This window comes from Kogia breviceps, chromosome 13, assembly GCF_026419965.1.
Source record: "Kogia breviceps isolate mKogBre1 chromosome 13, mKogBre1 haplotype 1, whole genome shotgun sequence".
Taxonomy (NCBI): Eukaryota; Metazoa; Chordata; class Mammalia; order Artiodactyla; family Physeteridae; genus Kogia; species Kogia breviceps.
Genome location: NC_081322.1, coordinates 53,856,464 through 53,869,076, shown reverse-complemented (window position 1 = coordinate 53,869,076; position 12,613 = coordinate 53,856,464). Strand labels below are relative to the sequence as shown.

The 12,613-nt window shown below is 35.7% G+C and overlaps 1 protein-coding gene across 17 annotated transcripts in view; it reads left to right on the top strand.

Annotated features, from left to right (window-relative positions):
- TRDN (triadin) overlaps positions 1-12,613 on the top strand; it is a 502,784-nt gene that overhangs the window by 237,384 nt on the left and 252,787 nt on the right. For 16 of the 17 annotated variants that reach the window (XM_067010670.1, XM_067010683.1, XM_067010685.1 and 13 more), the window contains 4 exons: positions 5,355-5,384; positions 6,112-6,129; positions 9,561-9,593; positions 9,711-9,737. In XM_067010670.1, coding sequence (XP_066866771.1) covers positions 5,355-5,384; positions 6,112-6,129; positions 9,561-9,593; positions 9,711-9,737 — 108 coding nt within the window. The remainder of the gene's footprint in view (positions 1-5,354; positions 5,385-6,111; positions 6,130-9,560; positions 9,594-9,710; positions 9,738-12,613) is intronic. The other variant, XM_067010684.1, reaches the window with a different exon arrangement.

Sequence of the window (12,613 nt, the reverse complement as noted above, 5' to 3'; positions counted from 1 at the left end):
CTTTATATATCATGTATTTCATCCATACTAAGTCACTTTCAATTTTACATATACAATGTGCTGTCTAGCCATTGTCCCTGCTATTATCGTAATAGATCTTACCCTTTCCTTTTCCTTCTATGAATACTCAGTGTTCTTAGGGCTCAAGATAAATTCTCTTCCCTCTAGGACAAGGGCTCCTGACCCCCCGGGGAACCAGGCCACACAGCAGGAGGTGAACGGCAGGCGAGCGGGTGAAGCTTCATCTGCCGCTCCCCACTGCTCCCCACCGCTCCCCATCACTTGCATTACCACCTGAGCCATACCCCACCCACCTCGTCCGTGGAAAAATTGTCTTACACGAAACCCACCCCTGGTGCCAGAAAGGTTGGGGACCACTGTTCTAGGATGTCTGTCTGACCCTCCCAATTAAATATTTTTTCTCTTTCATTTATAATCTCCCTTCAGAGTTTTTGTGTACTTCCTTAGTATTGTTTATTTCATGCCCCTTGTACTTCATATTACTTGCATCATTTTCCTTCTGTTCTACCTGACTTTAAGACTTTTGACTAAAGGGACCATGTCTAATTCACTTTTATCCCCTACAGGAACTAACACATTTCCTTAGTTTGTACATTGCTCAACAAATATTTATTCTGTGAATGAATCAGTAATATCTAGGAATCTTAAGATAAATGTTATAGCCCCAAGAAGTAAGAGTAGGCACTCAAATTTTCATATCCCAGGCAAGAAATGATTTTTTTTTCAAATTGGGAGTTGTATTATAGTGAGCTTTTTAGGTCTGGGAATTTATAGTCAATTACTAACAATTTTATCTTAAGTGTATATGATTGTTAGCTGCTACTTGAGTTGCACTAGCAGATCTAGGTAGATCTCATTCAACTAACCTCAGCTTCGTTGATGAAATCCTAGGGGTTGGACAGCCTGTGGTTTTTTTTAATATATAAACTGATTTATTTTATTTATTTATATTTGGCTGCATTGGGTCTTCGTTCCTGCACCCAGGCTTTCTCTAGTTGCGGCAAGTGGGGCCTACTCTTTATTGCCTTGCATGGCTTTCTCATTGTGGTGGCTTCTCTTGTTGCGGAGCATGGGCTCTAGGCACATGGCCTTCAGTAGTTGTGGCTCGTGGGCTCTAGAGCTCAGGCTCAGTAGTTGTCACAACTACATACTGTGCATGGGCTTAGTTGCCCCGTGGCATGTGGCATCTTCCCGGACCAGGGATTGAATGTATGTCCCCTGCATTGGCAGGTAGATTCTTAACCACTGCACCACCAGGGAAGTCCTCAAGCCTGTGGGCTTTTCAACACAGGTTATCTTCTGAAGGATACAGCTCCATTGAGAACTAGCCAGATGAGATTTATTATTTACTGTAACTAGGGCAAGGCCAAGTAGAGTTGAATGCATGTGAGAATTAGTCCTAAATTCTAGGGCTTCATCATTGAGATCTGAAGAGGAATCATGCTGAAATACAATGCAAAGTTTCTGTTATTGTAATTGAATAAGGATGCCAATTGGCAAGTGACACACACACACACACACACACACGACATACTTCATTACCTGATTTATTAGACTATCAGAGAGTTAATTTTTCCCTTCAATATGCATTGTATTTCATTTTCCTCTGGCATCATTCATGAACATAATGGACCATACCTGATACATCATTAAAGTTGAGTGAGTGATGAATTGAACAGATTGCAAGCACATCACTGCTTTTCAATCAGCTGCTGTGGGTCTCGATGTTCTTAATAGAAGACTGTTCAGATTATTGGGAAGATGGCCTTCAGGGAGGTATATTCACCAAGTAAGCCTTTATAATATTTTTAAGCCATTTCAGCAGAGTGCTGAGAGCGCATAATGAAGTTTAATAGCATGAGTACTAAGTGCTGGGACTAATAGCTCTTTAGGGTCAGTATGTGATCTTTCAATTTTAAGCATTATATTTTTTGGTTGCTCAGGTATTTACTTGTATAAGTCTGCTGCTCTGTTGACTCCTAACCAAAAGACGTGAAATTATGATGACATTTTAAGTACATTTCACTACAGCTCCCAGTTCTTACAGCAAATATATTGAACTTTAAAGACCTGCTTGATTAGATCATGACTTATTTTTTTTACATTTCTACTTTATGAAATACTTTTCTTTATCTCAGTAAGTGATGTACTTTACCTGACCCTGGACTTCATATTATTTTTATTCTTTTATTACAGAACAATGGATATCTAATACAATATTTATCAATTCTTATTACCAGGGAAAAGAAAAACAGATTAAAAACAACAGGCATTCCAGACTTACATATATTGTATTAAGCTTTTCGCATCTACCCCATGCCAGCATCTAGTTGAAGAATGGGGGGCTGGAAATAATCTTGTCCTAATATGCCACATTTTAGCCTCTGTCTGTTCAAACATTCTCCCCAAGTGTTACCTTCAGTTGTATTTCAACTGTAGGTGCCCACCATAATATTTCTGTGTGTTGCATATTGGCTGTACTCTGGGCTCAAAAGATTGCTCAACAAGGATCACAGAACCTCTTGGACAGGCAGAAATCCTACCCCAGTATACTGCAGCCAAACTAATTGATAAGTTGTGCTAGCCATTGAACTATCCACTTCATACTTTCATCTGTTGTGGTATGAGAATCTGTATCTCCAAAAGAGTGGCCACTGCATATTATTATTATTTATTTATTTATTTATTTATTTATTTTTTGCTGTACACGGGCTTCTCACTGTTGCGGCTCCCCCCGTTGCGGAGCACAGGCTCCGGACGCGCAGACCCAGTGGCCATGGCTCATGGGCTCAGCCGCTCCGCGGCACGTGGGATCCTCCCAGACTGGGGCACGAACCCACGTCTCCTGCATTGGCAGGCGGACTCCTAACCACTGTGCCACCAGGGAAGCCCGCATATGATTAATAAATAGCTAGACATATGAGTAAGATGATAGATGACATTTATCACATTCTTATATGTAATTTTTTTAAAAAAATAAATTTATTTGTTTATTTTTGGCTGTGTTGGGTCTTTGTTCTGTGCGCAGGCTTTCTCCAGTTGCGGCGAGTGGGGGCCACTCTTCATCGCGGTGCGCGGGCCTCTCACTGTCGCAGCCTCTCCCGTTGCGGAGCACAGGCTCCAGATGCGCAGGCTCAGTAGTTGTGGCTCACGGGCCTAGCCGCTCCGCGGCATGTGGGATCTTCCCAGACCAGGACTCGAAGCCGTGTCCCCCCCATTGGCAGGCAGATTCTCAACCACTGCGCCACCAGGGAAGCCCTGGAATTGTTTTATATAATATTTTTCTAATATTTGAATTACCTGCTTACCTAATTAGGATAATTATTCATCAAGGAAACGAATGAGAAATTGCTTGCAAAACACATTTGTTTTAGATCATGAATTTGGTCCACTTCATTATAGTTCCTGATGAGAAAATGAATAGCAAGAAAAAGATTGGATTTTGGGGGTGAGGTGGCAGGTATTAAGAAAAATTTAGTCAAAAATTCTTTTTACTAAGCCATGCTGGACACAATAGTGTTTAATAAATGTTTACTCAATAAATAAGTGTTCCATTTCAAGGATATATTATTTTAAAAAATAAGGTTTAGGGCTTCCCTGGTGGCGCAGTGGTTGAGAGTCCGCCTGCCGATGCAGGAGACACGGGTTCGTGCCCTGGTCCGGGAAGATCCCACATGCCACGGAGCAACTAAGCCCGTGAGCCATGGCCGCTAGGCCTGCGCGTCCGGAGCCTGTGCTCCGCAACGGGAGAGGCCACAACAGTGAGAGGCCCGCGTACCGCAAAAAAAAAAAAAAAAAAAAAAAAAAAAATAATAATAATAATAAGGTTTGTTTTTCTCTTAAACGTGAAACATAACCCAATTACAGAAAAAATAGAAATTCAGAAAGAAGACGTTGCAAAACATCATTTTAATGACTATGTTTTTCTATCATGTGGATATACTCTGAATCCCATGAACAGTTCCCCTACTGTACGGAGAGTACTGGTTAATATTTCCCTTATTTAGAGGTATAAAACAATGTCACAAACAAAGCATCTTCGTATAAGATTTTCTTATGACAATTTTTGCATGTTTCTCCTTGGAAATCTAGAAGTTGAACTACTGTGTCAAAAAGTTTGCTCATTTTAATGACTTTCTAGATTTTTTTTCCCAAGTTGCTCTCCTAAAATGTGTTTTTAGCTTCCACTTCTGTGGAAGTAGGTTATTACTTTCACCACACTATTACTGTTACTGATTATCATTTTCTCATAAAACAATTCAGTTGACCATCTAACTGCCTTTTGTGAACAGTCTCCTACTCACTGTCATCGTCAAACATTTTAGGTCCATTACTTCATTGTGGAACAATAATCATGATCCATCTACATCACTATAAGGCACACAGATTCATTAACTTCCAAATTGTTAGTGAATATCTATTGCTCTAGGTTCTAAGCCATATAATTGTCAGCCAGAGAACAGTTTATCTTTTGCAAGTATAAATTCATAGTTCATTATTTTGATTCTAATTTCAGTAATATTCAGATAATTTCAAAACTAAGTTACAGAAGAAGTAAAAGAAAGAAAACAGAATATACAGAATGAAATATTCTAAGCAAAAATTAAGATGCCTCCATTCTAAAATAAACAAGTTTAAAAAACACTTGTTTTTAATTTCAAGTGATAGGAACAGTTTCATGGTATAAAAATACTGGAAATAATAAATTTCTCAGGTATAGGCTGAACACCCAAAAGACTAAAAATTGAATAGATGGCTTTTGACCACTGAATGCGTGTTACTACATAGAAGTTACTAAATAAATGATATGTTCGTCAGTAACCCATGAGTCATCATCACCTTTTTCTTTTTCATTACAATATGAATAAGCTAATGTTTGTACTGGAAATGCATCAGTTATTCAAGGAGAGTACAATACATTTCACCAGGATTGCTATACATTGAACAAATGAAGAAATTACCAACTGAATTCATGGATTCCAACCCATCTCTATAGAAACAGACAGTATATCTGCCCAGTTTGACATTTTATTAAAAGGTCATTAGCTGCTATAGACACAATGTAATTTCTGTGCAAATTAGATGTGGATATTTTCCTTCGTATTTTTTCTATATTTTATACATCAAAAGTTTCTCACTTCTTGCCTTAATCTAGTACTCCTCCTCTCAAAAACAGAATAATTTAGCTTTAAGCCCCATATTCTAGAAATACAACATGCAATCAATCCATTTCATTGAAAATGATTTCAGAGTGTATGGACATTTTGTTGTGAGCTTATCAGTTGTTGATTTTTCTTATCTGCTTTGTCAGTAATTTATATTTGTATTTTCAGATTCCAAGAAAACAAGAACAACTGCAGAAGGTATTGGTAATATTTCCTTTTTCTGTCTTATATTTAATGAACCCCCAAGCAGCATTCCTTTTTAAAGGAGTCACACAAAAGAAAAAACTAAATATGGGATAAAAAAGAGAGAGAGAAATATTGAGAAAGAAAAAGAAAAAGAGAGAGAGTCAAATCTTTCCTGACAATAATGCTATGAGAAATATTTGGCAGTAATAAAAATAAATACTGCCTATGTTTACCTTTCACAGTAATTATTTTCAAAGAAATGTTTGGTGGACAAGAAATTGAAAGATGTTCAGTAACAAGCATTTACTTTGCTAAAAAGCATAAATTTAATTAACCTTGGATATACCAGCATCGATGGAACTGAGTAGTTCCTTGAAGTCTTGAATAAAATCATAAATCATGTGGCAAGTATACCTGTGTCTTTTGTATTTTTTCATAAGGGTTTATGTGTACAGGGTGTTTATGTGTTCACATACATTTAAGAAGACTACAAGATATAAATCATTTTAAATAGTTAAATAGTATAATCCTAGGTTCATTGTCAAATAATGTTTTACAATTAACTTATGGAAACACCTATGATAATCAGCAATACCTCCGAGCAACACTGAGAAATTTAAGGGGAGAGAATGGGGGAAGGCGTAGGAAACATTACAGTCTAATCAATGTGTTGAGGGAGTATACTTTATCTTTGAAAGTTTCATGAGCAATGGCTTTCTGTTTATATTTCTTTCAACAGAACTACCCAAGGGAAAAAGTAAGGAAAGGCATGCAAATTATATATTTTTTTCTATTTACTGCTACTATTGGCCTGCTGAAATAATTAGACTTGTGGTTTTGAATCTCCCTTTTCTATGTTTTATGCATGTGAACTCTATTTTTTTTGTCAGAATGAAAGAATATACAACCTGGGGAAGGGGTGGTCAGAGTGGACTGAAAATCATGGCACTCTTTCTTAGAGTCCTTTTTCAAATTCATGCAATCGTCTAATAACATTATCCACAGTATTAACCAAAAAATATAACTTCATTCCATTAACCAAAACTGTATTATGTTAGTGGAAATTTTTTTGTGGTTGTTTTTTTTTTTTTTTCCCGGTATGCGGGCCTCTCACTGTTTTGGCCTCTCCCGTTGCGGAGCGCAGGCTCCGGACGCGCAGGCTCAGTGGCCGTGGCTCACGGGCCCAGCCGCTCCGCTGCATGTGGGATCTTCCCGGACCGGGGCACGAACCCGTGTCCCCTGCATCGGCAGCCGGATTCTCAACCACTGCACCACCAGGGAAGCCAAGCCCGTTAGTGGAAATTTATTTAGTCTCTGTAATCTGGTTAGTTCTGTAGCTAGAATATAGAACAGAAGTTCTTTTTCAGGTTAGTTTTACAATCTCTTTTCTGTTTTCTTTGTTCTTGTAATCCATAAATATTTTGGCATGTTCACATGATATAAGACATTTTGTCCATAACAGTGTCCTTTTTCCCTACAAGCACTATGAGCTCTGTGTAACTGCATTGCTTGGGATGCATAACTTAGGCAGCATCCACTGTTGCTATAACACATTATTAAAGCTTGCTTGCTAACAATTCAGCAAAGCTTGATTCTTTGAGGTTGCGTCTTTTGCAAATGTATACTCTTCTCTGAAGAAAAACAAACAGAAACAAAAAATATCAACTTACCTTATTCAATTAGCCATTAATAATCATTCCATTTCCAGGTATGCAGAGCTTTAAAAAACCCTAATGAACTTAAAAACATGTTTTAAAATATATACCAATTAAAAACAAAAGATTTACATGCGTTTTGTTCCTGCAAAGGTCAGGACATTGAGACCTTTTATGTCATAAAAGTGCTCTAAAATGTCCTATGGAGAGAATAATGAAGTTACACTACAACTCAGTCAAGGGGAGCAATCTGTCTATAGAGAAGTATGTGATATTTCGATCCCAGATTTATGTGTGTGCACAGCTGCTGATAAGCACTGGCACACTGATACAGAAACCACCCTATAAACCATTGCACCAGCAGGGAAATGGAGGACAACTGGAGATTTGAAAAATGGTATTTAAATAATATATATGTAACCTTAAGGCCCTTGCTTTATTACAGTCTATATGATTTAAAATTTCCCACTGACACACTGCAGCTCTTTGACAATCTTCAGAGTACTGATATATTTAATAAATAAACATGCCTTCCCAGGCATTCATTTAACATTCCGACTGCTTCCCTCCTTGGGAAGTTCTGTGGATTGACTTGGGCAGTAATAAGGACAAGAAAAAGAATTTTCCTCTAAACAACTACTAATTCTTTTCAAATTAACTTATTTGCTCTAGTTTATCATCTGGACCTGCTTTTGTTGTTATTGTCGCATCTTTGAATTTGCTGGATTCAGTTGTTGTTGTTTTTACTTTAAGATTGCTTTATTCAATTATACATCTCCAACCCTATATTGTTATTTTGCTTTTTCTTTTCTAGTTACCACAACTTAAAAGTTGGTTGTTTTTTTTTTGTTTTTTGTGTTTTTTGCAGTCTAAAACAAATCATGGTTGGGAAAACAGGGAGAAGAGTATATGGGACCTTCCTGTATATATTTTTGCTAACTCTAGTGAGCTATAATTTTTTCCAAATAAAAAGTAAAAATAAAAAAATCAATTATAAGTATGATTTGGCAGTCCCTGTAGATATAAGCATGAATTAATTTGTATTTATTAAGATAATTCAATAATTACATCTTGAACTATCCCACATAATAAATGCACTTGACAGCCTTTTCTTGCCCATCATCCCAAATTAGCACAGGTATTTTTCTGCTTATACAATTACTTTCTGATACGATTGGAAGACCCTTATTTTAACTTTGAAATCTCACAGATGGTAATTGATTTTGATGCATACCCAAAGCTACTTCCAGTATTTTTTTTGATTGTTATTACTTTACAAATTTCTTAGAAATGTTTTGATAATTGGTGGTTCAGTTCAGCAATAAATTAAGCAATGCATTAAATTACTCCATGTTTTCCAGACAGTTTTTGTTAATGTTCTTACCTGTGTTAAATTTTAGCTAAGTCACAGTATGCTTCTTCCCTTTGACTTGTAACACTTGGTCAAGCCATTCGTTTTATTTGTTTTATTGCCTGCCTGCTATCTTGGGAGTGAATAAATTGCTCGTTATACCTTCACAAGTACAAGCGTGGTAAACAAATTGTACACTTGAGAGACTGATGAGATAACCATAGGAGATTCGATGACACTCTATGTTTCTAAAATATAGTTCTTAGAATTCTTTCAGCATAAACATCTTCTAGTCTCCAAAATATATTCATTAAATGAAACTTGAAGAAATCTCTTTATTATTTTTCTTTAAAAAATCAGATAATTATGTGTCTATGTTAAAGTATTTCTTGAAAATCATTTAAATTAATTTGACAAGCTTGTCAAGGCAAAATAAGTAAGAATAGAAATGTAGAAAATAGCATATAAAATATAAAATTAGTACCTACACTTCATATAAAATTAGTGCTTATTATAATACAAATGTCAGCTTAATTTTGAGGCCAGAATGATTTTTCATCTCATATAACATTGGCAAAAGTGGGTTCTTAAAAAGGAACACTATCTGAAAAATACTCTATAAGGAGCATTTGTCCTAAAAACAAGGGAAGTGTGTTTTGCTTCCCCCTGAAAATTCTTAGTTTATTTTTAGCATCTTAAATCTGCCTCAGCAAAGACTTTGTCTTAGCTAAACAAATACCTTTTCAATATAAGAAAATTTCACCTTAGAAGAGAAAGTCCAGAGGAAATCTGTTCATCCTTATCTGAGAATTATTTTACAACAGCTGTAATAATTATCCTTTATGCTTACTTTTTGTCCCAAATTTATTTCATGTTGATCTAGTAAGAAAGGAAATTAAACATTTTTCCATCCTTTATAGACCCTACTTTATCTTTCTAGTTTATTATCCATGAAAAATTTTAATTCCTCTAATATTCAGAATAATTTTTATTGCTGTTCTGTGAGGGAAAACAGAGGAAGATTGGAAAAACTTTAAAAATATACGTCGGATATTAGTCTTTTCATGGCAGCTATTATTGGTGCAATACAGCACTAGACATATATGTTTCTTTGTGTTAGGACAATTAAGTTGTGACACATAAAATTGGAATAATAATAATAACAAAAATAATATGTTTCAGAACAGGAAAAGAAAGAAAAACATGTAGAACCAGGTAACTTTTTAAATTCCTCTATCCTCTTAATTTCAAGATATTAACTTGCAATTGAATAATGAAATGTGATCAAATGGTGTAAAATGTTGGATTTTTTTCTTTTCTTGTTTGATACAGCAAAATCACCAAAGAAGGAACATTCAGGTGAGTCAGACTGTGGTTGCTGGGGTCTTTCTACCTGATGTCCAAGGTTTATTAATGATGTACTCTCAGACGGGGGTAAGGGCCATGACTGGAAAGGGCAGGAAACCCTTCCATCTTATGAGATGTCTTTTTTCCAAGTTCTTGTTGTACAGTTAACACCAATGCCATGTTAGAAAATGGAGGCCAAATAGTACGTTACACTCTTGCTACTCAATGTGTGTTCTGTGAACCAGCAGCATTAGGAGCATCTGAGAGGTTGTTAGAAATAAGGTATCTCTGGTCCCACCCCACATTTACTGAATCAGCATCTGCAACTTCCTAAGATTCCTCAGTGCATTAGTCAAAGCAGTGTTTGAGAAACACTATTTTACAGTTTAGGGTAGAAAACAAAAATAAAAACAAAACCCTCTCCATTATAAGTGCATCTGACATTGCTTTGTTTTGAAAATATGAAATATTCAATTCCAGCAGATATTCTCTCTCTATTCAAAATGTTATTTAATGGCACATCTTGAGTACTCAGGGGAGTTGCAATGAGAGTAGAAGTAGATTTTGTCTTCAGTCAATTTACATACGAATGAGGGGAAAAATGTGAACTGACAATCAGACAAGCAGAAAAACACATATACAAACAAACAGAAACTAAGAATGCAGTCGGTGTAAATACCAAATGATTTTCTTAAAGGTTTCTGGCATTTAACTTGCCCTATTTGTTGTCTCAAATGAAAATAAATGCAACTCCTGCGCAAGGAACTTTACTGATTGTGTGTGTGTGTGTGTGTGTGTGTGTGTGTGTGTGTGTGTGTGTGTAAGCTGTCATAACCTCATATAATGTCCATCAGTCACTCCTCCCATGATATTATATTTAAATGGAAATAGCATTTACATTGGCAATACATTAAAATAGCAATTACAATATTATGTAAATAACCATGCAAATCTAGCTCAACTATACTCCCAGCCCTGTCACAGACCACAGCAAAGTGCAGATTCAAAACCACATTTCTTACTCTTCTTCCAGGTTTGTAAAACTTCCTCAGAAAACCCAAATCCATTTAGTAGTTTCTCCAGCTAGTTCCCATAGCATCATTTTCTTTTCTATATAAAAACACTTAACATACTCTTATAATCATATTACCTTTTCTTTTTTCCACTTTAAATAGTCAGAATATGAAGATTGTTTTTTATATCTTTATCCCAGAGTGCCTATTATAATGTCAGGAACATTTTAGGAACTTGAAAATGTTGGAGTGGATGAAAAGAGAAATATCAAATAGGATAATCATATTTTTTAAAAAATATAAATATGAATGACTTTTAAATAATTTACAATATGAAATAACACACATTTCACATTAACATTGATATTACTTACCTTTGGGAAGGAATGAATGTTTTGTCTACCTTACAGAGAACAGATTATGTGTTTGGGGGTAACATTCCCATAACTGGGCCATAACAGATATTCTCACTTATGTACATACGCTGAAAGCTGAAATAGAGCATACATCAGAGAAACATATAAACACAGGGAGACATAAATAATGACTATGGGTATAATCAGTTTTAAGAGGGTTTTTTTTTTTTGGTTAAATGATTTTATTTTTATTTAAAAAAATTTTTATTGTGGTATAGTTGTTTTACAATGTTGTGTTAGTTTCTACTGTACAGCAAAGTAGAGTTCCCTGTGCTATACAGCATGTTCTTATTAGTTATCCACTTTATACATATTAGTGTATATATGTCAGTCTCAATCTCCCAATTCATCCCATCAGCCTCCCCCTTCCGCTTTCCCCCCTTGCTGTTCATACGTCTGTTCTCTACATCTGTGTCTGTATTTCTGCCTTGCAAACTGGTTCATCTGTACCATTTTTCTAGATTCCACATATATGTGTTAATATACGATATTTGTTTTTCTCTTTCTGACTTACTTCACTCTATATGACAGTCTCTAGGTCCATCCACATCTCTACAAATGACCCAATTTCATTACTTTTTATCACTGAATAATACTTCTTTGTATATATGTACCACATCTTCTTTATCCATTCATCTGTCGATGGGCATTTAGGTTTCTTCCATGACCTGGCTATTGTAAATAGAGCTGCAATGAACATTGAGGTGCATGTGTCTTTTTGAATTGTTGTTTTCTCTGGGTATATGCCCAGTAGTGCAATTGCTAGGTCATATGGTAATTCTATTTTTAGTTTTTTAAGGAACCTCTGTACTGTTTTCCATACTGTCTGTATCAATTTACATTCCCACCAACAGTGCAAGAGGGTTCCCATTTCTCCACACCCTCTCCAGAATTTATTGTTTGTAGATTTTCTTATGATGCCTTTTCTAACCGGTGTGAGGTGATACCTCATTGTAGTTTTGATTTGCATTTCCGTAGTAATTAGTGATGTTGAGCATCTTTTCATATGCCTCTTGGCCACCTGTATGTCTTCTTTGGAGAAATGTCTATTTAGGTCTTCCACCCATTTTTTGATTGGGTTGTTTTTGTTTTTTTTAATATTGAGCTGCATGAGCTATTTATATATTTTGGAGATTAATCCTTTGTCCACTGATTTGTTTGCAAATATTTTCTACCATTCTGAGGGTTGTCTTTTTGTCTTGTTTATAGTTTCCTTTGCTGTGCAAAAGCTTTTAAGTTTCATTAGGTCCCATTTGTTTAGTTTTGTTTTTATTTCCATTACTCTAAGAGGTGGGTCAAAAAAGATCTTGCTGTGATTTATGTCAAAGAGTGTTCTTCCTATGTTTTCCTCTAAGAGTTTTATTATAATGTCTGGTCTTCCATTTAGGTCTTTAATCCATTTTGAGTTTATTTTTGTGTATGGTTTTAGGGAGTATTCTAATTTTATTCTTTTACATGT